The sequence below is a fragment of the Amphibalanus amphitrite genome, unplaced genomic scaffold (genome assembly GCF_019059575.1).
Source record: "Amphibalanus amphitrite isolate SeventyFive unplaced genomic scaffold, NRLGWU_Aamphi_draft 000825F_arrow, whole genome shotgun sequence".
Lineage (NCBI taxonomy): Eukaryota > Metazoa > Arthropoda > Thecostraca > Balanomorpha > Balanidae > Amphibalanus > Amphibalanus amphitrite.
This window is the reverse complement of record NW_024882319.1, coordinates 222,671-244,790: the sequence shown is the minus strand read 5'-3', so window position 1 is coordinate 244,790 and position 22,120 is coordinate 222,671. Positions and strand designations below refer to the sequence as shown.

The following is a 22,120-nucleotide window of genomic DNA, read 5'->3' as shown; positions in this document are numbered from 1 at the left end:
TTGACGTCGACCGAATACCTTTTTATAACGCTCGCAATCATCGATACCGAATAGCAAAGAGTGACATAAATTGGACGTATATTATCCAACAGGGGCTCACTGTTTGTACTGCGTCAACAAAATTCGCCTCTGGCGTCACAGTCAACAAAAGTTCTCAGTTGTACACTTATTTGTACGACCTTACTTCGGCCTAGGAACATCAAATAGGGTAAGGAAAGACTGCGGCATCTACAGATTCGGGTATCCGGGCTTACCTTGTCTCAAAATAAACGCCATCAGCCATGAGTATGACGTCTAAATGGCTGGACCTCACAGCTCTCTCTCCAACCAGCTACAGTTGTCTACTGTAGCGAAGTGAAAATGAAACAAACTTATTTTACCACATCTACCCATCACCTCTACCACAGCCTGCAGTTTAACAGACATAACTGATGGCAATGACAGTCCTGTAAACATGACTCTGAGCTTAAATCGGTGGCGGTAGTGGTGGCTCTGGCCCAGAGCTGTCGATACTTCTTCAGCAGCACTGCGGCCTACCGTCCCAGCCAGGCCCGCGCGACGTGATGGGACACCACGCCCACCCAGTCAGCTGTAGTCGGACAAAGACCTGCCGGATTGCAGCCGTTTACATACGGTCAGTCGGCGGCAAATGTACTGATTCACATGAAATTTGCACCATCGGGATAGGGCATATCGATCTCGCATGGACATTGACATAGAAAGATGCCGGTGTCGCATGGACAATGGACATAGATATTGATGACGCATGTACAACGAACATAGAAAGATACCGATGACGCATGGACAATGGACAATGGAGCGCAGACAAAGGACTCGCCCCTACCAAATGGAAAGTCCGGGGGCTGTTCCGGCGGGGGACAGGCGTAATTCACCTTTGCTAGCAAAGAGCCCGGGGCGGGCGCAACTCACCTTTACCAGATGGAAAGTCCGGCGGTGCCCGGAGCTGCTGTCCCCGGGAGGCTCACCACAGTCTGCTTGGCACGACCTGCCAACAGACCGAGGTCAGTCTGTGCCTCCTGGAGGAGCCCGCCTTCAGGCGCCTGTGCGCCACGGTGGGAGGTGTGGGCCGCAAGGCCCGCCGCGCCCGGCCTGCAACCGGTCGCGGTACGCCAAACGGGCTCCATCGCGCCCTCTCCGAGAGGGACCTCACGGCGGCCTTCCGTCGCCACCTCTCCGTCCTCGAGAGTTCCTGCTGGCGGGTCTGGGTGCCGCGCGCGCAGCGCGGCCCCGGCCCGCTGAATGATTAGTACACCGGCCGCGCCCCCCTCCGGCCCCGCCGACGGAGGGGGCGCTCGTCGGGCCCCGGTGGGACTGGACCGGAGACGGATCAAGAACCGAAGATATCACCGCAACCGTACGCGCCGCAGCCGCCTCACCATAGTGTGTTGGAACGCGGAGGGGCTCCGTACCAAGCTACAAGAGCTCCAACGCTGGCTCCCGACGGTCAACGCGGACATCGTCGCGGTTCAAGAAGCTCAATTCTCATCTAAGGCTGTATCCAGACTCCCCGGCTTTCAGCCCCCGGTGGTCGTCCGACGGACAAGAGGTCGCGCGGCCGGCGGAGGGGTGGTGAAGGGCGGCGACGTCGCGCTCTACCTGCGCGCGGGGCTCCAGTTCGCCGCCCTGACCTGCCCCCTACTTCACCCTAACGACGACTCTACAGAGGTATGCGGGGTGCGTCTCCTCGGGGACCGCCCCCTCACCATCATCAACCTCTACCGACCTCCGATTCGTGCTACCGATCTCGACACACGGATGGACAACTTCGATCCCTCGGCTCTTCCGGCGGACAACCACACCCTGCTGGTGGGGGACTTCAACGCTCACCACCCCATGTGGGACCACGGCTGCGACGCGGCAGACGCGGTCGGCGCGAGAGTGGCTGCGTGGCTTGGCTCCGTAGGCTGGACCACGCTGAACTCCGGCGAACCCACCCACGTCAGCTATCGCAACGGCTCCCAGACTGCGCCTGATCTGATCGCCTGCAGCGATGACCTCGCGAGGCGGGCGACGTGGCACCTGGGCCCCGATCTGGGTAGCGATCACCTGCCAATGGTCGCTCAAGTCGCCACGTCCAACCACGGCTCCCGCTGCATCCGCAAGCCGCGGTGGTCCTTCAAGAAAGCGGACTGGGCGGCGTTCCAGGCCGAATGTGAGGCTGCCTTCGAGGAGGCGGAGCCTTCGCTGTCGACCCAGGAGCTGTCCACCCTGTTCGTGAACGTCCTCCACCAAGCCAGCGTCCACCACATCCCCCGTGGTGCCCGGGCTGACCCGAAGCCCTGGGCGCTGGACCCGGAGCTGAGGGAAGCCATCGCGGAGCGCCGCGAGGCCCGCCGCCTGCTCCGCCGCGACGACCCCCCCTCGAAGGCCCGCTGGGTCGAGGCAAAACGCCGGGCTGCATCAGTCGAGCGCCGCGTCACCCAGGCTCACTTTCGCGACTTCGTTGGCACCACCCTGAACAAGCCAGCTAGTCTCGGAAAAGTCGCGAAGATCCTGAAGAAGTGGGAAGGCGCCCCCGCCGACCACCGACCAGGCGAGGCTATGGAGGACGGGGACTGGCTGCTCGTGACGGATGCCCAGAAGGCCTCAGCTTTTAACCGGACCTACGCACATGTCTCCCGGCACTCGGCAGGTCCGCGACCCCAAACTCGATCGGGCGGCCCAGCGCAAGGCGCGACAACACAGTCGCTGCGCAGCCTGCGAAGACACCCGCACGGGCTGCTGCGGCGCCTTCTCGATGGAGGAACTGGTTTCCCAGCTCCGGCGCTGTCAGCTGAGGAAGTCTCCTGGACCAGACGAGCTGTCGGCCGAACACCTCAAGCACCTGGGACCGATCGCCCGCGGGGCTCTACTGCGCCTGATCAACCTGTCATGGCTTGAAGGCGTGACCCCCCAGGAGTGGCGGCGGGCTGTGATCGTCCCGATTCCCAAGTCAGGGAAGGACAAGCGCAAGATAGCCAGTTACCGCCCAATAGCGCTAACCAGCCAATTGCTAAGCTGATGGAGCGCCTCGTCCTGGCCCGACTCACCTTTATCACCGACCAGCTCAAGATCATCCCGCCGGAGCAAGTCGGCTTCAGGGAGAAGCGCTCAGTCGAGGACAACCTTGGCCGCCTGATTCAAGAGGTGCAGGACGGCTGGAACCGACCAAGGTCCCGCCGGTTACACACCCCAGATGGCCAGTCTGCCCAGAAGTTTGTTCTCCTGGCGTTCGATTTCTCCAGGGCATACGATACGGTAGACCACCGCCTGTTCCGTGCGCGCCTCCTGGGCCAGGGTCTGCCTCGCTGCTTCGTCCGGTGGGTCTGGCAGTTCCTCCGCGACCGCCGCGCGTGCGTGGAGCTCAACGGCACGCGCAGCAGCGAGCGCATCTACCGGGCCGGACTTCCCCAGGGCAGCGTCTTGGCGCCGACCTTGTTCTTGTTGTGGTCGGCGCCTCTCGTCGCCTCCCTGAGGTCTGTCCCTGGAGTGTCTCCCTTCATGTATGCGGACGACACCGCGGCGCTGTGCGCAGGAAACGACATCATCACCGCCAAGCGGCGCGCCCAGCGTGCGGCGGACGCTCTGGTGCACTGGGCAAGACAGTCCAAGATGCTGGTGGCGGGTGAGAAGACCCAGCTGCTCGTCCTCTCCCAGAGCGCCGCCGACGCTGCGGACTGCGCCATAAAAGTCGACGGGAAACTGGTCCCAGCGGCCAACCGTCTTAAGCTTCTCGGAGTGACTCTCGACCGGCTTCTTCACTTCGGGGCCCACTGCCGCAGCCTCCGCTCCCGGGTGCGCCCCCGGACCCAGCAGCTCCGCAAGCTGACGGGGCGAAGCTGGGGACTGGAGGAGCGGCAGCTCCGCGCGGTGGCGTCGGGCTACGTGGGAGGAGCACTGCTGCACGCGGCCGCCGCCTGGCTCCCGGCGACACCTCAGTCCCACGTGGAGCTCCTCGAGAGGGAGATGCGGGCGGCGGCCCGCACCATCACCGGCTGCCCGCTGTCCACCCCGGCCCACGCTGTGATGGCGGAGGCCGGGCTGATGCCGGTGGCTGCTCGCCGGCGGGCCGCCCAGCCGGCTGAAGACTGTGACGGGCTGGCGCGGGGTGGGGCATGATACCTGGCGGGCTGCTGGGATCGTGCTGCCGATCGAGCCCCTGCTGCCCGCCCGCGCGCCGCCGTGGGAGGTGGCCGCCTGCCCACACGTCACATTCTCCCTGGACATCGGAGCGCTGCGGCGGGACGCCCCACCTGACGAACTGCACCAGGCGGCGCAGAGACACCTAGCGTCCCTCCCCCAGCAAGCCATCTGGGTTTGGACGGATGGGTCGGCGGATGCGGGAGTCCGCAGCGGAGGAGCAGGAGCCTTTGTGGAGTGGCCGGACGGTGCGACCGACGAGCTACGCGTCCCGGCCGGTCAACTTTGCTCGAGCTTCAGGGCGGAGATGGTCGCACTCCGCGCGGCCCTGAACCACCTGCGCGACCACCCGCACCAGCCGAGCGCGCTGATCACCATCTGCTCGGACTCGCAGTCGGCCCTCGCGACGCTGAGAGAGGGCCCGGCGTCCCAGAAGACCCTGCTAGGAGCCGCCATCTGGACCAAACTAGCGGCCCTGGCCGGTCCGTCCCGCCGGATCCACCTACAGTGGGTGCCGTCCCTTTGCGGCGTCGACGGAAACGAGCGCGCCGACCAGATCGCCAAGGAGGCGGCCGCGCTCCCCCAGGCGGCGGTCCCGGTGGACGTCGCTACCGCCCACCGCGCGGCCGCCGGACTGGCCCGCGACCGCACCATCGCCGCCTGGCCGGAGGGCTGGTACCGGACCCTGATGGGGAACCGGCTGCCGCCGCCGGCCGCGACGGGGGACAGATCGTCGGCCGTCGACGTCCACCAGCTCCGCGCGGGACACTGGTCAGGATCCCGCCAATACCTTCACCGGATTGGACGGAACCCTTCCGATGATTGCCGCCAGTGCCCTGACACCGACTGTGCGGCGGGCCTGTGCACCGTGTGCCGGGAGGAGGCCGACACGCCCCGGCACTTCTTCTTCCGGTGCCCGGCCCTCATGGGCTGGCGTCTCCGGAGGTACGGGACGATTTTCCCGAACCCGGAAGACGTCCGCGACGACGGAGAGGTGGGGCCAGGGCCGCCGTGAGGGACCTCCAGAGCCGCACGGCTACACCGCGGTGACGCGGCTGGAGGGAACACACAACAACACAACAACAACAACAGGTCAGTCTGTCAGTCCTGACCATTCGGAACAGTCAAGTTTAGCCCGCCAGTCTCAGTTAGACAGTCCAATAAAGTCTGCCAGTCCGTTCAAACCAGCCTAGTCCACCAGTTCAACCCAGTCTGCCAGCAAACCTCAGTATGTCAGCCCAGTCCCATCAGAACAGTCCAGTTCAGTCTGACAGCCCGACCCAGCAGCTAACCAGGGTACAGACTGCAGGCCGTTGGTGTGTGTGTGGGGGGGGAGGGGGGAAGGCTGGGTAAGTAGTAAACATGGGCAAACGCACTTATGGCGCCACAGATCATAGTAACAGCACCAAGAAGCAAACTGTGTAGCGACTTTCACATGACAGCTAAACATGTAATGATGCAAGCCAAATGTTCATACCCGATGGCCAGTCTTGCTTAGGCTATAGTGTCTGAACACCTACCGCCCTCTCTCCTAGCTACAGCTCCACTAAGTCCCCACTACACGTGCTCTTACCGCGGCCACATCCGAGGTTCATCCTGTGGAGGGCCTTCTCCACCGACTGGTCAGCGCTGGGGCCGGCGCTGAGGCCCACCGGCGCCGTCACCTCCTGCACCCGCTGACCTGGCGACGCACGGTGACGGGAGACGTTAGCGAGGGAACGCATATTTAGCAGAGATGTGGGGTGAGGAGACACCGATGAGGGAATAGGATGTCACGGTGGGGGATGAAAAGGGGTGAGGAAAGAAGCGTGAGATGGTGACGGTAGGGCCATATAAAAGAGCTGTAGCCCCGAAAGACAGCATTAATATGTCCCGTAGCCTGTCCCGTAGCTCACTTGGTAGAGCGTTGGACTCCCGGTAGTGAGTCGTGAGAGCCCGGGTCCTCACAGGGATGGTCTGCGGTTGGTGGGAGCAGCCGCAGCCAGTTGAAGTGAGTTGAGTGGGACAGGCCAGGCCGTGTCCGGCTTTGAAGGGCACGTTAAACTTTGGCATCTAAAATTCTGCGGCCGGGGCTGGTCACTCACCCCTGCCGAGCTGCGGCCGGGCCGTCAGAGCCAGTGTGCTCGAGTAGGGCATGCGCGGCACGGTGGGGCGCCGGCCCACCCCCGTCGAGGCCGAGGCTGCCGTGGTGGAGCTGGCTGCTGACGGCGGCGCCGAACCGCCCTCCTGGATCTGCCTCAGACGCGCCACCGTCTCCGAGCGGAACTGGCGCCGCGACGACTTGCCCATCGGCTCCTGCGGGAACCTGACCGGTCGCAGTAAAGGCCGTGTCACTGGGTGACTGGGCGGGAGTGGGCCTTATGCAGTACTTCATGTAATATCGGTACGGAACAGCGTTTTGGAAACATGCAAGCGTTTCTAGTTACAGTGCACCTCAGTATATATTGCGCTAACGACCATTTAGCCTTGCACGTGGCAAAACTCGGGCAAACTCGGTCTTATCGATGGCTTTACAATGCGTCATAGCTGCTTGGTGCAGACGGACACCTCCCTGTAAATTATCCCCCTCCCCTCCCTCCCCCCCCCCCCATCACAACAGACTTACTCCATCCAGCCCGCATCGCCATTCCCACAGAAAGTTCGGGTCAAATGATTCACCTTCCCGGCTCCCACTATACCCCAGTGGGGCCCCGAGCCACCTGTGACCCACCTGTACACGTCTCGGTTGGAGATGGCCGCGCTCGGGTCATACGAGCCGCGGCGACGGTACGACGGAACCGCGGCCACGTCGTCGTCCCAGTTCTCGCCGCTGGAGAACTGAAAGTCGGGCGCGCTGTCGATGGGCTGGGACCGGATCCGTTTGTCCGACTCGTGGACTGCCAGACACCGGGAGGGTCATGAGACTACGTGCGAGGTAAGAAATATACAACTGCAAATCGAGAGCAATCAAAGTTGATCGACTGAGGCCTTCTAAACGATAATCAGGGTTCCATTAAATTAGTCATGAGGGTGCATCGGTAAAGTCAGCCGATAAATCATATTTGTAAATGAGTTGCATTTATATAGGTTAGTCATAAATCAGTCTACATGTAACCGACCCATCACAACCACACACAGGTGACGGGCATTCAGACATATTCAGCGCTCTGCCACCCCCCGAAGCGAAGTCTCACTCTCGGCCAGTTTTTCCGTGATGACCCGGTCGAGGCGGTCCCGGTCCGGGCAGTGCTCGATGTGGTGCGCGTACTTCGGCACGTCGATTATGTGCTTGGCATTGAACGTGCAGATGCGGACGTCACGGCCCACTGTTTGCTGTAAGGTGCCAAAAGAAGAAGAAAATTGTATTTTTTATTATTCATTATTATCATTATTAAATCATGCTTTTCCATTTAAACCACGCATGACTGGGGGGGGGGGGGGGGGGGGGCTCTACAGAGCCACCCTCCCGTTTTTCGGCAATATCTTCTAAACCGTTTCACGGATCAACACGAAACATGCAGTAACCTCAGCGGCATCAATTTGACACCTTGTGTTAAAGTTCAACTTTCTAGCTAGCATAGTTTGGCCGGAAATAGCGTCAGAGTGACGTGATGTCGGTCGATTTTGATGCAAAATATTGAATTATGGCAAACGCTCTCAAGAGCTTAGTTTTAAAGCTAGATCCAATTTCTTTACATCAGTGGACTACAAAGACACGTAGCTATCAAACTGCTGTCTCGAATTTTCGAAATTTTGAAAATGTTAAAAATATGTTTTTACAATTACAAAAGATTTATTTCTTTTTTTTAAGTTTTTGATTTTTCGCAAAAACCGGAATATATGTGATAGAACACACACTGATAAACTACTCTAGCAAGTTTTAGCCCAATATCTTCAAAAATAGCCAAGTTATTTGCATTATTGTCAAAATTTTACAATTATACATTTTCAAAACCATTTTCCAGTATGTTGGCACTATCGTGTTCCTGAGCTCAAACTGCATCTGATAGGCACCTTTTTTTTTGTTGAAAAATTTCATTTTTAAAATTTGACTGTTCTGCCCTGAAATTGACCTGACCTCCGGTAATTTCATCTGAAAATGACCTCAAATGACCCATACATTATTTTTCGAAATTTACGTGTAAAATGGACCATAAAACATGCGTCACGTGACCGATACATGATATACAATTTTCATGACCTAGGATGACCTGGCCTTGACCTGAAAAATTCGAAGTAAAAGTTCGGTACCCTCAGGATATCTAAAACATATATCAAGAAGTGCATAAACCAAAAATGAGCCTGATCGGACTTGTCAGTCGGCGGCTAGAGCCTAAATTGTAAACAAGCAAAAATGCCGATAATTTTTACTTTGACCTGACCTGTGACGTCATCGGTGACCTCGAGGTCAATGAAAATAGGTTTCGCTCTACAGTTTTTCCGGGGCTATCAGACGCCGTTTAAATTTTGACGATCGGCCCAGTAGTTTCGGAGATAGGACGGGGGGCTCTGGAGAGCCCCCCACCCCCCTCCCAGTCATTCGCGTTATGGAAAATACCCCAGTCATGCGCGGGTTAAATCTATTATATTTTATGAGTGCATGAAACACAAACATTGGTCGGTCCCGTAGCTCAGTCGGTAGAGCGTTGGACTCCGCATGGTGAGAGCACGCGTTCCCGGCTACAACAGTCCGGGTTCGAAGCGCGACGGGCGCTTGACGTTTATGGGCCTCCTGACAGGCATGGTTGCGGTTGGTAGCAGGCCGTAGCCAGGCGAAGTCAGTGAGGGGACCGGCCGTGCGCGGCTACGTGTGCACGTTAAACTTTGGACTCTAAATTCTGCCATAGAACTGGAATTGCGCGATCGGAGGGTAGAGGGCAGGGTCAACGCAACAAGCTTCGCTTAGCGGGGGCTCTGTTCTTGTGAATCCTTCCAATCAAAAGTGTTGGTGCAGCAAAACCAAGAGTCACAATTGCATAAAATCCAGGACCCGACGGCTTTGCAGCGATAACCGCTCGTGAAAATTTAAATGACAAGTTTAACGAATTTAGGTAGACTCGAGAGACAAAAAGGAAGAGAAAGAAAATTTTTGAAATGGCTTGAATGGCAAACCTCGAAACGATAAATATAATATAGGAAACGAAACAAATGAAGAAACACTAAGAACCGCGAAGTAAAACGAAGAAATCAGAAGAATAACGAAACGAAATGAAAAGTGATTAGTAAATCATGACGGTGTATTGACATGGAAATCACTTGCGAGGTTAAAATACATGTTAAATTACGATTAAGTTGATATCGTATCGAATCACCAAAGCCATTTGATGCCAACAGGCACTAACAGTTTCGAGGTGTCTATATCAACAATAGTGCAATGCAAGAATAAATGTTATCAAGAACTGAAAGTCGAATATTCACAGTTTTAGGCTCAGCTGAGTCTACATTGAAGCTATCATTACTCCCGATATTATTTGAGCCTGGTGTTGTTCCGTCAAGAAGAATTGTTTGAAGAATTGTCAAGAAGATTAATAGCACGCTGCTATTGCTAATTCGAATTCATACAAAAGTTGTCAAACCTGCTATCGAGGTAAGGTCTACACAGCAATTATAATCCCTGGCAACTAAATCAACGGCATCAACTGCATAACTTGGACACCCGTTGGCCTGTGCTTCACCCTAGTTTCTTAGCGTACCGTTACGAGACAATGGAGAATTTGAAAGTGTCTGAACTTAAAATGATGCTGAAGGCACGCGGTCTTAGCTGTAAAGGAAACAAGGCCACGCTTGTAAATAGATTGGTAAATGTGCTAGGAGCGCGGAATACGTTAGATGCCGAGCCATGTTTGGAAAATAGTGCAGTTCATCCCGATGACAGTGTGTCCCGTGTTGAGTCCCCGTCTGCTTCTGTGTCTCCTTCCAATGTTAAGTCTGAGTTAAGGCGCGCAGAGGAGGCAGCCGATAGAGCCGCTCTCATCGAAAGATTAAAGTCCTTAAAAGAAAAACAGCTCATTGAGAGTCAAATTGCTGAACTTAGACGTGGACAGGAGCTGCTGGAAATTCAGGCGACCTTAAATGAATTAACTGCTAGAGAGCAGGCGTTAAAGACGTATAGAAATGATGATGATGTAAGCCCATTACCAGCGAGCTTTCATTCGTTACCCTCACATGAGACGGAAACCACTCGCATCTCTCACTCTCACGCTAACCCTACACTCCAGTACGTCCCAAACTTGCGGCCGGATATATCTCAGCAAGCACCACCCGCGTTTAGTCGCCGCGCTCATGAAGGCACATCTGCTGCTTTAATAACCGAAAGAGAAAGGACGGCAGCGTTGATGCGTCTGCCTCCGATCGAAATCAAGAAATTTGGGGGTGATACCACTCAGTTCGCTCAGTTTATTCGATGTTTCGAAATGAAGATCGCTTCTAAATTGGATGATGACAGTGAAAAGTTATATTACCTGGAACAAAACATAATTCCGGGAAGTAAGCCGCACAGTATTGTTGAGAGCTGCATGTATCTTGAAGACGGGTATCAACATGCGATGCAGATTTTGCACAAGAGGTATGGCCAGCCTAGCACAATCGCAGCTGCCTTTATTGATAGAATAAGTAGCCAGGAACAGCTCAATGCAGAAAATGGAGAAGAGCTGGACCAGTTCTCGTTGTTGCTCCTCAGTTGTAAGAATGCACTAGGAAGCTCGTGCAGCTTCATGAATGATCCTCGAACCCTGCGTACTATTACAAGGAAGCTACCGGTACCACTCCTGAGTAGATGGCGACGTCGTGTAGACGATTTGGAAGAGTATCAGGGGCGGCCAGCAGTCTTCGAAGACCTGGTTGAATTTGTAGCACGAGAAGCCAGAATAGCCACAAACGCTTCGTTTGGACAACATATGTATAGCAGCCGTGAAGGAGCAAGTGCAAAGCAGAACGAAGGGGAATTATTTTCCCAAAGTTATCAGAAACCTTTAGTTGCGGCGACGCGCACCCAGTCTCAGAATGACAGCGGGTGTCTGTTTTGCGGGGAGAAAACGCATAATGTTACGGAGTGTAACAGGCTGAACAGCGTCCCATTTGAAGAGAGAAAACAATTTGTGATGAAAAATGCTTTATGCTTTGGGTGCCTCCGTAGAGGCCATAGACGTTCATTTTGTCGCAGACCAGTGAGCTGCCAGCTATGTAACCGAAATCATCCGACGGCGCTGCATGATCGCACTTTAGAAGATCGGCAAACGCTGCTTAAACAGCCGCCTTTGCCAGAGGATACAAACACAGCCAATGCGACCACTTGCCGTGTCGCAGCAGACGAACTCAAAAGGGGTGCTATGCTGCCGTTGGTGGCTGTGAAGATCAAAAGCTCTTCGGGACAATACACTACATACGCCTTCCTAGACAGTGGTTCAACGCATTCGTTTATAGCGACGTCATTATTGCGCCTGCTCGGTATGGAGCACCGTCCCGGTCGGCAGCTGTCGCTGACCACGGTGCATGGTGCCGCTTCTATCCCGACTCAGATAGCAGAGGGGTTGTCCATTACTGACCTCCAGGGCTTCAATACTTTGCAGCTGCCACCCCTCTACACTCTGCCAAGTATTCCCGTTGACTCTGGTCATTTCCCTAAGGTTGCAGATGTTGAAAGGTGGGAACACTTACGAGGCATTGATCTCCCAGATTCTAATGTATCAGAAGTCGGTTTGTTATTGGGAGCCAATGCATATTTAGCAATGGAACCACTGAGGGTTATACCAAGCATAAATAACAGTCCGTATGCAATACTCACAAGATTTGGATGGATAGTATGTGGAATAAATCAGACGGAAGGTCAGACGGCAAACAACGCGATCTTCAAGACAAACGTAACCGCGAGCACAACGCTAGAAGAAATGGTAAAATCTCTATACAACCACGAATATGAAGAAAGCCTTCACTGTACCAGGAGAGGTTTGTCTGCAGAAGATCGGTTGTGGCTCCAAAGAGTCAATACTTCGATTGAACATGACGGCCATCACTACAGTATTACTTTACCACTGACTGAAGAAAGTTTGGTTTTACCGAACAATATCTCAATTGCAAGATCGCGGTTAAACAAGTTAAAATTCAGATTGGAAAGAAACAAACTGTTCGCTTTCGATTACATGTCGTATGTGGACACAATGATACAGAAAGGATTTGCAGAACGTGTTCCAGAAGGAAGTGAAAATAGAAACGATGGTAGGGTGTGGTACCTGCCTCACCATGCCGTTTATCACTCGCACAAACCCGACAAAATACGGGTGGTTTTTGACTGTGCCGCTCAATTTCAGGGCATATCACTGAACGATTGCTTGCTTCAGGGCCCAGACCAAACCAACACACTTCTAGATGTGCTTCTACGTTTCCGATTAGAGCCAATCGCCTTTATAGCTGACATAGAGGGCATGTTTAATCAAGTAAATGTTCACGAGTCAGACAGAGATTTACTCAGGTTCCTCTGGTGGCGAGATGGAAACACGTCAAACGAATTACAACAGTTCAGAATGAAGGTGCATATTTTTGGCGCCAAGTCGTCTCCTGCCGTTGCTTGCTATGCACTCAGGCGAACAGCCGAAGATAACAAAACTCATTTTTCCGAAGAAGTCGTAAGCACAATACGACACAATTTTTATGTTGATGATGTACTGAAGTCATCTCCCGACGAGCAGACAGCTATTGGTCTAGCTCATGAGCTCAAGGAGTTATGTAGCAAGGGTGGCTTTAATCTTACAAAATTCTCGAGCAACAGCCGGACGGTGGTCAATTCTATCGCATCGGATGACAGGTCCAAGAAACTTAGAAAAGCTTTGATTGAAAATGAGCATCACCCCGATGAACTGGCACTTGGTATAATATGGAAAACTGAGGAAGATGATTTGTCTGTTTCCTTAGACATGTCGAGTCTCACTTCAAGGTCAAAGACCAGGCGAGGCCTATTGTCCGCTGTCAGCTCACTCTATGATCCGTTGGGCATGATTGCCCCGACTATTCTACAAGGAAAAAGAATCCTCCAAGATCTTGCCAGAAAACAGGTTAACTGGGATGGGGAAATCCCGGAAGAAGAGCAGAAAAGGTGGGTAGCATGGCTGATGAATGTTTCTAAAACAAGTCTCATATCGATCCCGCGCTGCATTAAGCCAACAACTTTTGGAAGCATCGTATCGTGCGAGCTGCATCACTTCGCTGATGCCAGCGAGTGGGCATATGGCACTGTCTCTTACGTCCGTATTGTTGATACAGCGGGGAATATCCATTGCTCATTTCTGAAGGGAAAGGCACATTTAGCTCCACTGAAGACTGTGACCATCCCCCGTCTCGAGTTGATGGCGGCCGTCACGGCTGTAAGAATCAGTGCATTACTCTCTGATGCGATTATTTATGCAGGGTCACCTTGTAAGGTCACTCAGGAGCTATTCTGGACGGATAGCACGACAGTCTTGCGCTATATCTCGAACAGGAAAACACGATTCCACACCTTCGTGGCTAACAGGTTAGCTATTATCCACGACGGGTCTACTCAAGAGCAGTGGATGTTCGTACCAAGTGCTCTAAACCCCGCCGATGATGTTTCAAGGGGTGAACAAAGTGATCGGTGGTTGACAGGACCAGAATTCTTGTGGAAGTCGAGAAAGGACTGGCCCAAAAAACCTTCAGCTCTACTGGAGTTAAAGGAAGACGACCCAGAACTTAAAGTTTTAGTGAGTTCTATTGGTGTGAGCAATGATCTTCTGAGGGACGAAACAAACGTGAAACATACATTAAGTGACCCGATTGAAAAGCTTCTCAAGCATTACAGCGATCGAAGAAGGCTCATTCGTGCGGTAGCTTGGATCCTCAAGGTAAAGAAGCTTCTAAAATCGCGCATTGTACACGGGGAGGGCCCCTCCTCACGCTTAACGAACTCGGATCTTACGATAGCTGAGGAAGAAATCATCAGATATGTTCAGACTAACGCATTTGTTCAAGACTTTACTCAACTTCGCGCGGGAAATCATGTCCGTGCATCAAGCACCCTGCACAAGTTGGATCCATTCCTCAAAAATGGATTGTTGCGAGTTGGAGGACGTTTGCAGAACGCTGACCTGACCTACAACGCTAAACACCCGGTCATTTTGCCTTCTCGCAGCAGTTACACTGAGATGCTTGTGCACGACACTCATAGACTTTCTGGGCACGCTGGTAGGCAGCATGTTCTTGCTGATTTGCGGAAGAACTTTTGGATTCTCAAAGCGAATGCCACGGTTAGAAGGATGTTGAAATCGTGCGTATTCTGCCAGAAGAAATTTCATCCAGTTGAAGTGCAAAAATGCGCAAACTTGCCAGAAGACAGGGTAATGGCTTTGGAAAAGGCATTCACAAGAACGGGTGTCGACTACTTTGGGCCATTTTATGTGCGACATGGTCGGGGCCAGATTAAGCGTTATGGCGTGCTCTTTACCTGTTTATCCATACGAGCCGTGCACCTTGAAGTAGCTGATGATCTGTCTGCCGACTCTTTTATTTGCGCCCTAAAAAGATTTGTTTGCAGGAGAGGTCACGTCAAGGTTTTACGTTCGGATAGGGGCACAAACTTTGTGGGAGCCAATAATGAGTTACAGCGAGAACTGCACAGACAAGAGCAAAACGAAGACTGGATCCACTACAAGGCGCTGACAATGGAAATCGACTGGATATACAATGTGGGAGGAGCGTCCCATCATGGAGGTGCGTGGGAAAGGCAAATTAGAACGATCCGGAGACTTCTCGAGACCGTGATCAATGGAGCGATGAAGGATGAAACGTTGCAGACGATTATGTGCGAGGTCGAATCCATCATAAACAACAGACCATTGACGCCAGTTTCAGCCGACTCATGTGACATTCCACCACTTACCCCTAACCACATTCTGCTCGCTGGCAATGGGTATGATTTAGTCCCCACCAACTTATTTGATAGGTCTGACTGCGATAGTCGTAAACGGTGGAAACAGGCTGCGTATTACGCTAGTATGTTTTGGACACGCTGGCGAACAGAGTACTTGCCGTTACTACAAGAAAGACCCAGTGAGACAGCTAAAGATAGGCCAAATGTTGGAGTGGGCGATGTGGTGCTGCTTGTAGATGATGATGTACCTCGAGGCCAGTGGCCGCTAGGTAGAGTGTTAGGGGTGAAGCACAGCGCCGATGGGCTGGTTCGTACCGTCAAGCTGAAGGTCAGGGGCACGACCTTCGAGCGCCCAGTGACGAAGCTTGTGAAGATACAAACAAGAAGTTGTTGAAACCTCATAGATGTTTCAAGGGGAGGGTGTTGGTGCAGCAAAACCAAGAGTCACAATTGCATAAAATCCAGGACCCGACGGCTTTGCAGCGATAACCGCTCGTGAAAATTTAAATGACAAGTTTAACGAATTTAGGTAGACTCGAGAGACAAAAAGGAAGAGAAAGAAAATTTTTGAAATGGCTTGAATGGCAAACCTCGAAACGATAAATATAATATAGGAAACGAAACAAATGAAGAAACACTAAGAACCGCGAAGTAAAACGAAGAAATCAGAAGAATAACGAAACGAAATGAAAAGTGATTAGTAAATCATGACGGTGTATTGACATGGAAATCACTTGCGAGGTTAAAATACATGTTAAATTACGATTAAGTTGATATCGTATCGAATCACCAAAGCCATTTGATGCCAACAGGCACTAACAAAAAGGTTCGGACTAAATTTATATAAGGAATAACATCAAACCATATTCTTACCTACGTACTATGCACAGCACTTTGGTACCAGCTATTGTGTTCAGTACTGAAAATGAGGCCGCTTTCTGGTCCCGGTGTTTTATTCTCCGGGTGGGTTAACCCCGTCTAGCGCTTAGCCTTTCGGGACCCTCTCAGGGCCGCGGTTGTATTCGCCGCTCGGCCCATTCGAGATGCGAAGTTGATGGTCACACGAAGTTTATTTAGGCCTTTGAATGCACAACTTCGAAATTAATCGATTCTACAAAACCTTTCTCTTTTATCTATATGCATTAACAGTAACTCCAGCCTAGGCTGGTTTGGCTGGCCCTCAATAAGCTTCGTGCGACTATTAACTTTGCATCTCGACTGGGGCGAGCGGCGAAAACAACCACGACCCTGAGTGGGTCCCGAAAGGCTAAACGCTGGACGAGATTAACCCAACCGGATAATATAACGCCGGGCCAGAAAGCGGCCTCATATTTTCCAGCACTGATTGTGTTTTCCTTTATAAACTTACACATTAAAAAATATCAGCATGAATTACACCAACACCTGCAGCAACAGGCTATGATACAAGTGAGGGCTATATAAGTGAGGAATATACAGGGTGTCTCAAAAGTTCGCTTACAGGTACCAGCCATGCTTTTTTGTCAATAATTCTGAATCAACATGAAATTAACTGTCGAAATTTTGCATGGGCATTGGTAACAACCTTCCTCAAGCAGCCTCATTGTTTTCAAGCGCATTCGACCCTTCATGAGCTCACAAAAAGGGTTCACCTCTGACCATGGATCAGGCATGAAAATGGAGGTCGCATACTCGGGTCGGCTGAGAAACTCTGCTTCACGAGTAATGGGAATGGTTAGGTCGGAAATGACACATGGCAAAGTGTCGGCGAGGATGAGTACAACATGATGGTCATCTAATAAAAACGGTGGCTAAAATTTTTGAAGGACAAACCCTTGCGAGACTAACAGCGCTTTGAACGACCCTTGTACCGCAGCAGACTCGTGCTCCGGAAAGCAGCTGAACATGCAGTCCTAACTATTGAAAACTGACTAGAAGCTCACAGACAGAGGTTACCCAGTTTCAAAAATTGCAGGTCATCATAAAATAAAGACAAAATATCATTTAAAATTGTTTATAATATCTATAACGCTAAATTTTGAGGGAAAATAATGCGAAAATCGTCAATGCCGAGGACAAGTGACCCTCCAAAAGTGTCAATTAATGTAAAGTTTTATCTAACGAAGTTTCAAGAGGCAGATCTGGAGCAAATAGCTTTCTTTTACACAAAATCCGGACAAAACCGCACGATGGACAGGTTTTGGCCGTTTACAAAGCAGAACCTCTCCTGAGGAAAACACTCCGGAACCCAGCGAAGGTCTTGGCATTGGGAATGACGAGCGTTCGGGGTTTGCAAATTTTGCAAAATGTGTCTAAGAAACAGATGGCCGACACATTCTGCTACGATATGCTGCGAAAAATTTTCCCCTGGCACTTCCCATTTGTTCAGGAATGGGGTTGTTTTGAAAAGGAAAATGGTGCTTGGGAGGTCGGCGCCAGTCATTCATGAAGGAGTTAGCGCCAGAGAAGACCTACAAAATACTCACGGATGGTGTCGATGCAAGCTATCGGCTTTCAGGGAGAAGCGGATGTTGCCGGGGAGCTCGTCAAACCTAAATCCGAGGCAGAAACTGCGGGGGATTCCCCTACAAGAGCTTGAAAGCTGGTAACCTTTTATCAGCCTCCGGCAGCTGACGGAGTGACGAAAATCGGTATGGGCAAATATTTTTGGAGATGCAGCAAAGGGTTTGGTTTCCAACCTTCCGAATCAGTTGTCAAAGCATGCATATTTGTCTAGTGTACACACGGACAGCAAAACCTTATATTTTTGGCCGGTTCTTATATGCTTTATTGACATGGGAAATGTGTAAACGAACTTTTGAGACACCCTGTACTTTTCGAGCCTCTCCTCATGGCTCATCAACAGTATTCTAACACTGCTTTTCTCGGAATGTTTTTGACACATTTCATATAGGCATTTAGCATAAGTTGAGTTAACTCTTCTGGTCATAACTGAATGAGTGATTCTCTGAAATTCTAACAAGAAGCGTGTTCATTCCTCACCTTGGCACACCTGACGATGTGAAGATGATATCGCATCCCAGTAATTTGGTGTGCCTTGTTGAAGGGACAAGTGATTGTCTCTTCTGCCACTCTGTAGGTATTAAAGTCAGCTGGCCACATTCTTCCAGACTGATGCCTGTCTTCTGAAACCAGCAAATTAATTGGGTTTTCAATTAATGCTGCAATAAGACAGACACTTCAGCATTATGCATAAAAGTTGCAAACATGATTTTATGCTTGTTTATTCATTTAACAATCATCATCAGACTTGTACCCAATCACAAGTGATGTCTTCATATTGGATTGGGTCTGCACAACAGCCATACTTTGATTTGCTTACCTCATCTGATTACATTTAACACAATACAAGACAACGAGGCCCATAAGCAGCCCACCGCTTCAGAAATGCGAGGCTTTACAAACCTCAACAGATGGCTTAGACTGACAATTTTTAAGTATGAAGTGATCCAGAGCTCTGTTCGGTGGCTGTTTTTATCAGCGAGCTGTCGGGTTTCCCCATATACCTACAGAAGTAATTGCTGGCGCTTCTTGGCCTCCCATTGCTCCAATGAATAGCCACTTTCGACCAGTGGGGCGAAAACAACCGCGCTGGACTCGACCAATGAGGAGCCAAGAAGTAGCAGCATGCTCACAGCCTGCTGATAAAAAAACTGAGACCGAACAATGTCCAGGAGTAGCCAGCAAAAGATAAACTTAGGTATAGCTGCAAAGATAATGACACCCACGTCTATGTAAGCTACATTCCAGGTTTCATTGTGGTCTGGCAAATCGTTCCTAAGATACAGATGCAAAGCATAACCGCGACTGATACCGCACATTACTTCTGCAGTGGACAGGAGCAACTGGAGGTACCGGGCACAGTATTAACTGGATTATTTGCCGTCTGCCGCCGTCTGAAGGCGCTAGCATAGCTTGTTATATATCAGCGCTAGATATAAAAAAACTAAATAACTATTCATTAATTTCTCAATTAGTGCCCTTTTGAGTTTTGTGTATTTATGTCCATCTACTACCATGCTTATATTATATATTCATAAACATGGTAGCTATCATACATCATCAGCTGGCCAGCCATGAGCCAGCTGACTGAATCCAGTTAATACTGAGGCTCGAGGTACAGGTCTCGCGACAGTGTGGCTAAATTCATTTTACGTTAGGGGGAGGATGTAGAAAAAAGGCCGGTAAGGATGTCGCTATTTTCATAAAACTTGACTTCGACCCTTTTTAAGCACTGTTTTATATGTGTCACGAGAAAATGATGTAGAAATATTAAATACTGATAAAACTATGAAGGCATTCTGATATTCGGGATGATAAATGAGTTTTTTTTTAGGTCGGGTCATATATTTGAACATTATAGACTGGCCTTCGAATGGTTGTCTTGGCGTGTTGTGAGACTTTGCGAGGTTTGTGTTTCTCTTGCTCCTAGACGTTTGGGTTGGAAGTTGTTTAAGTCTTGGCTGCCGTGCGGATGTTTTTATTTATATTTTTTAGGATGTGATTATACTTTTCATTATGGGTGGATTTCCCCGCATCATTACAATTTTGGACACACTGTCTCGCGAGATTAGGCAGTAGGTTTTGCACTTTTACCTTTCCGGTTATATCTCAGAAACTAACCGATCTACGATGAAGCCATTTTACACGATCATGGCCGGCTTGTTACCCAACAAGTCGATCGCATCTTAAATGCTTAAAAGCCTAAGACGACGAAGATATAGCCTAAAGTACACTAAATTTTCTAGGTGCAAAACCTACCGCTAAAACCCGCGAGACCTGTACCTACCTAGTACCTACCGACCTTGTACATGAATAATACTGATACAATCCTGTTGTTGTCAGTTTCAAAAAACAAATTAGGGGTTTCCTAGCTGTAGCGTACGGCCCTCACCCTCATGCCTCAGGTATTTAGTGGTTGGTTGCCAACATCACAATAAGCAATCCGCATTGATGAATACGTCTAATGGCTGCTGAAAACCATTGCCGAAGTGTGTGCACGAACCCTCTTGTCATTTCTATTGAGTCCTTTTACAGGAGTGTCTCTGTCATTCAAAGTTATTACACCAAAAGCACATAGGCTGACCAACCATTCTTTTGCTGGGAGTTGGAGTGGGAGGGCCGCATTAGACTGCGTTCATGTTCCGGGCAGGTTCCCCGCGCCCCTTGCCCTTTGATATCTATGCTCTTGCCCAAGATAAATATAAGAAATATCTTACTTAACCGAACTTTCTTCCTTGCTTATATTATATCCCTTTCTCACGTGCACCGTGCACAACCGATATCTCCCCACGTGTTGTCAACGTGTTGGGAGCTTGTGTTATTGTTGTGATGCGTTTGCAAGAATGAAAACCGTAGCTGAAACAAGTGCGCCACATTTCATATGAACAGTGCCACTAAAATATGTGCGTATACTTGCATGTTATTTATTCACATTCACATACCTACACATTCAAGTTTGTCCGAATATTGATAGTTTAATCAATATTCAGATTCATATTTTTTTCCAAATATTGGTGACCTTTAACGCATACTCACATTCACGCTCAGGTCAATATTCTTGGAAGTTGGAGCACTTTTCGATAAGGCTTTCACCAGTAGCGGCGGCACACATTCAGGCTTCTATCAAGGGGGCCGGGGGGGGGGGGCACTGCCGACTTTTGGTCCCATTCTTTCCATGCAACGGCCATAGGGCTAATGTTGAAATGGCAAAATCAAGCAAGGGGGCACGGTGCCCCGCCCCCTGGTGCCCCTCCCCCCCCCCCCCGTTCCGCCGCCTATGCCCTATGACTCACAAAGTTTAGGATACAAAAAGGTTCGTTACACTTCACAGTGCGAAAAGTATTTTCAACTGACTTCAGACACCACTTGATTTTGAAATTTAGCGTTGTAAGTCGGGGTACCGCATGCTACCATTCGTCTGATCCATTCGTGATCATGATGATCATGATCCATTCGTCTGTTTTCTATGCGGTATGCTTCCAGCTTCGGGCTGTCCGATAACCTATATAGGTACATCAGATGGTTACAGGTTAATGGCATGTTAATGGTAAATGATGGTTAAATAATAAGCTACACGGCTTAACCCTTGCCAGAACTGTTTTTTTTTTTTTACATACCTAACCCCCAGCCCACAACCGGGGTAGGTTGGTACTACGACCCCCTCGCCTCGCCGTTTCGCCCATAATAGAGCCAGAACCTCGCCGAAAAAAAACGAGCGTGTGCGCTGGTACGAGCGGGTATACCCGATTTCAAGGTCTCAGGTCAGCCGGTGATCTCTGATGTCAGGTCAAGTGGCCCAAAGCACTGGTTTGGTGTTTGGTATGTACCTAAATATCTTCGCAAAAATGGCCGCAGAGCCGTGATTTTGGCACCATAGTGTTTGCCTAGCTCAGGCGCGTCGAATGGTAGGTATATCTATTTTTTGTTCGGATGGGGTCAACTACAAGTGTTGACCTCGGGTGGGTCAACTACAAGTGTTGACCTCGGGTGGGTCAACTACAAGTGTTGACCTCGGGTCAAGGTCAGGTCAGAGCCCCTTAGGTCACGAAGCTGGTCGAAGGAGATCATATCGCATATCATTAGATTCGTCAGGTCTTTCCGAGTCCATCGGTGGCTTTACCGACTTGCTAGCTCAATTGGATCGGGAGTTATTGACGAAGAACTCTTATGACCTTAGCGAAGTCTTAAATGACGTCACGCAAGATCAACAATGCAAAATTGAAGCAATGGATCTTGCAAGGAATGCATGAAATCACGATTCCATGTGCTTAGGAGAGTTTCATATCATTCCCGGCGCCAAAATAATAGATCTCATATTTCCTCATTGACTTATAAATTTTAATGGTGAGGTCACGTGACCGACCTGACCTCATGTCAGGGGCAGAGCTTCCCATACAGTTGGTGGGGTGGCTGCCCCACCAACTTGGTATTTTACCCCACCAATAAGCGTCTTGCCCCACCAACTTTCGCTGATTTCTAAGACTTTGTTGCTCTGCAAATTAATCTGTTTCGCATTGAAGAGCTTTGGAATGTCTGTTTAATGCAAAATATTATATCTGTAATGATAGAAATTGATTCAGTGTGGCATTTTATTCAACTTCATATATCGGACATTGTGGG

At 50.6% G+C, this 22,120-nt stretch overlaps 1 protein-coding gene and 1 long non-coding RNA gene across 6 annotated transcripts; one reads left to right on the top strand and one right to left on the bottom strand.

Annotated features, from left to right (window-relative positions):
- Window positions 1-65: 65 nt before the first annotated feature.
- On the bottom strand, window positions 66-20,325 carry LOC122366700. 5 transcript variants are annotated; one of them, XM_043339219.1, is made up of 8 exons: window positions 20,262-20,325; window positions 17,981-18,123; window positions 7,314-7,452; window positions 6,851-7,016; window positions 6,225-6,445; window positions 5,714-5,821; window positions 931-1,006; window positions 66-607 (listed from the first exon to the last, which is right to left on the bottom strand). In XM_043339219.1, the coding sequence occupies exons 2-7, from the start codon at window positions 18,098-18,100 to the stop codon at window positions 933-935; spliced, it is 828 nt and encodes a 275-aa protein (XP_043195154.1). In that variant the 5' UTR covers window positions 18,101-18,123; window positions 20,262-20,325; the 3' UTR covers window positions 66-607; window positions 931-932. The 5 variants fall into 5 exon arrangements, with proteins under 5 accessions (XP_043195154.1, XP_043195155.1, XP_043195157.1 ...); XM_043339220.1 differs by having other exon boundaries at window positions 20,278-20,314; XM_043339222.1 differs by having other exon boundaries at window positions 20,218-20,304.
- On the top strand, window positions 9,068-15,763 carry LOC122366701. Its single transcript, XR_006253932.1, has 2 exons — window positions 9,068-9,706; window positions 15,532-15,763. It is a non-coding gene; the product is annotated as an uncharacterized LOC122366701 (long non-coding RNA).
- Window positions 20,326-22,120: the final 1,795 nt, after the last annotated feature.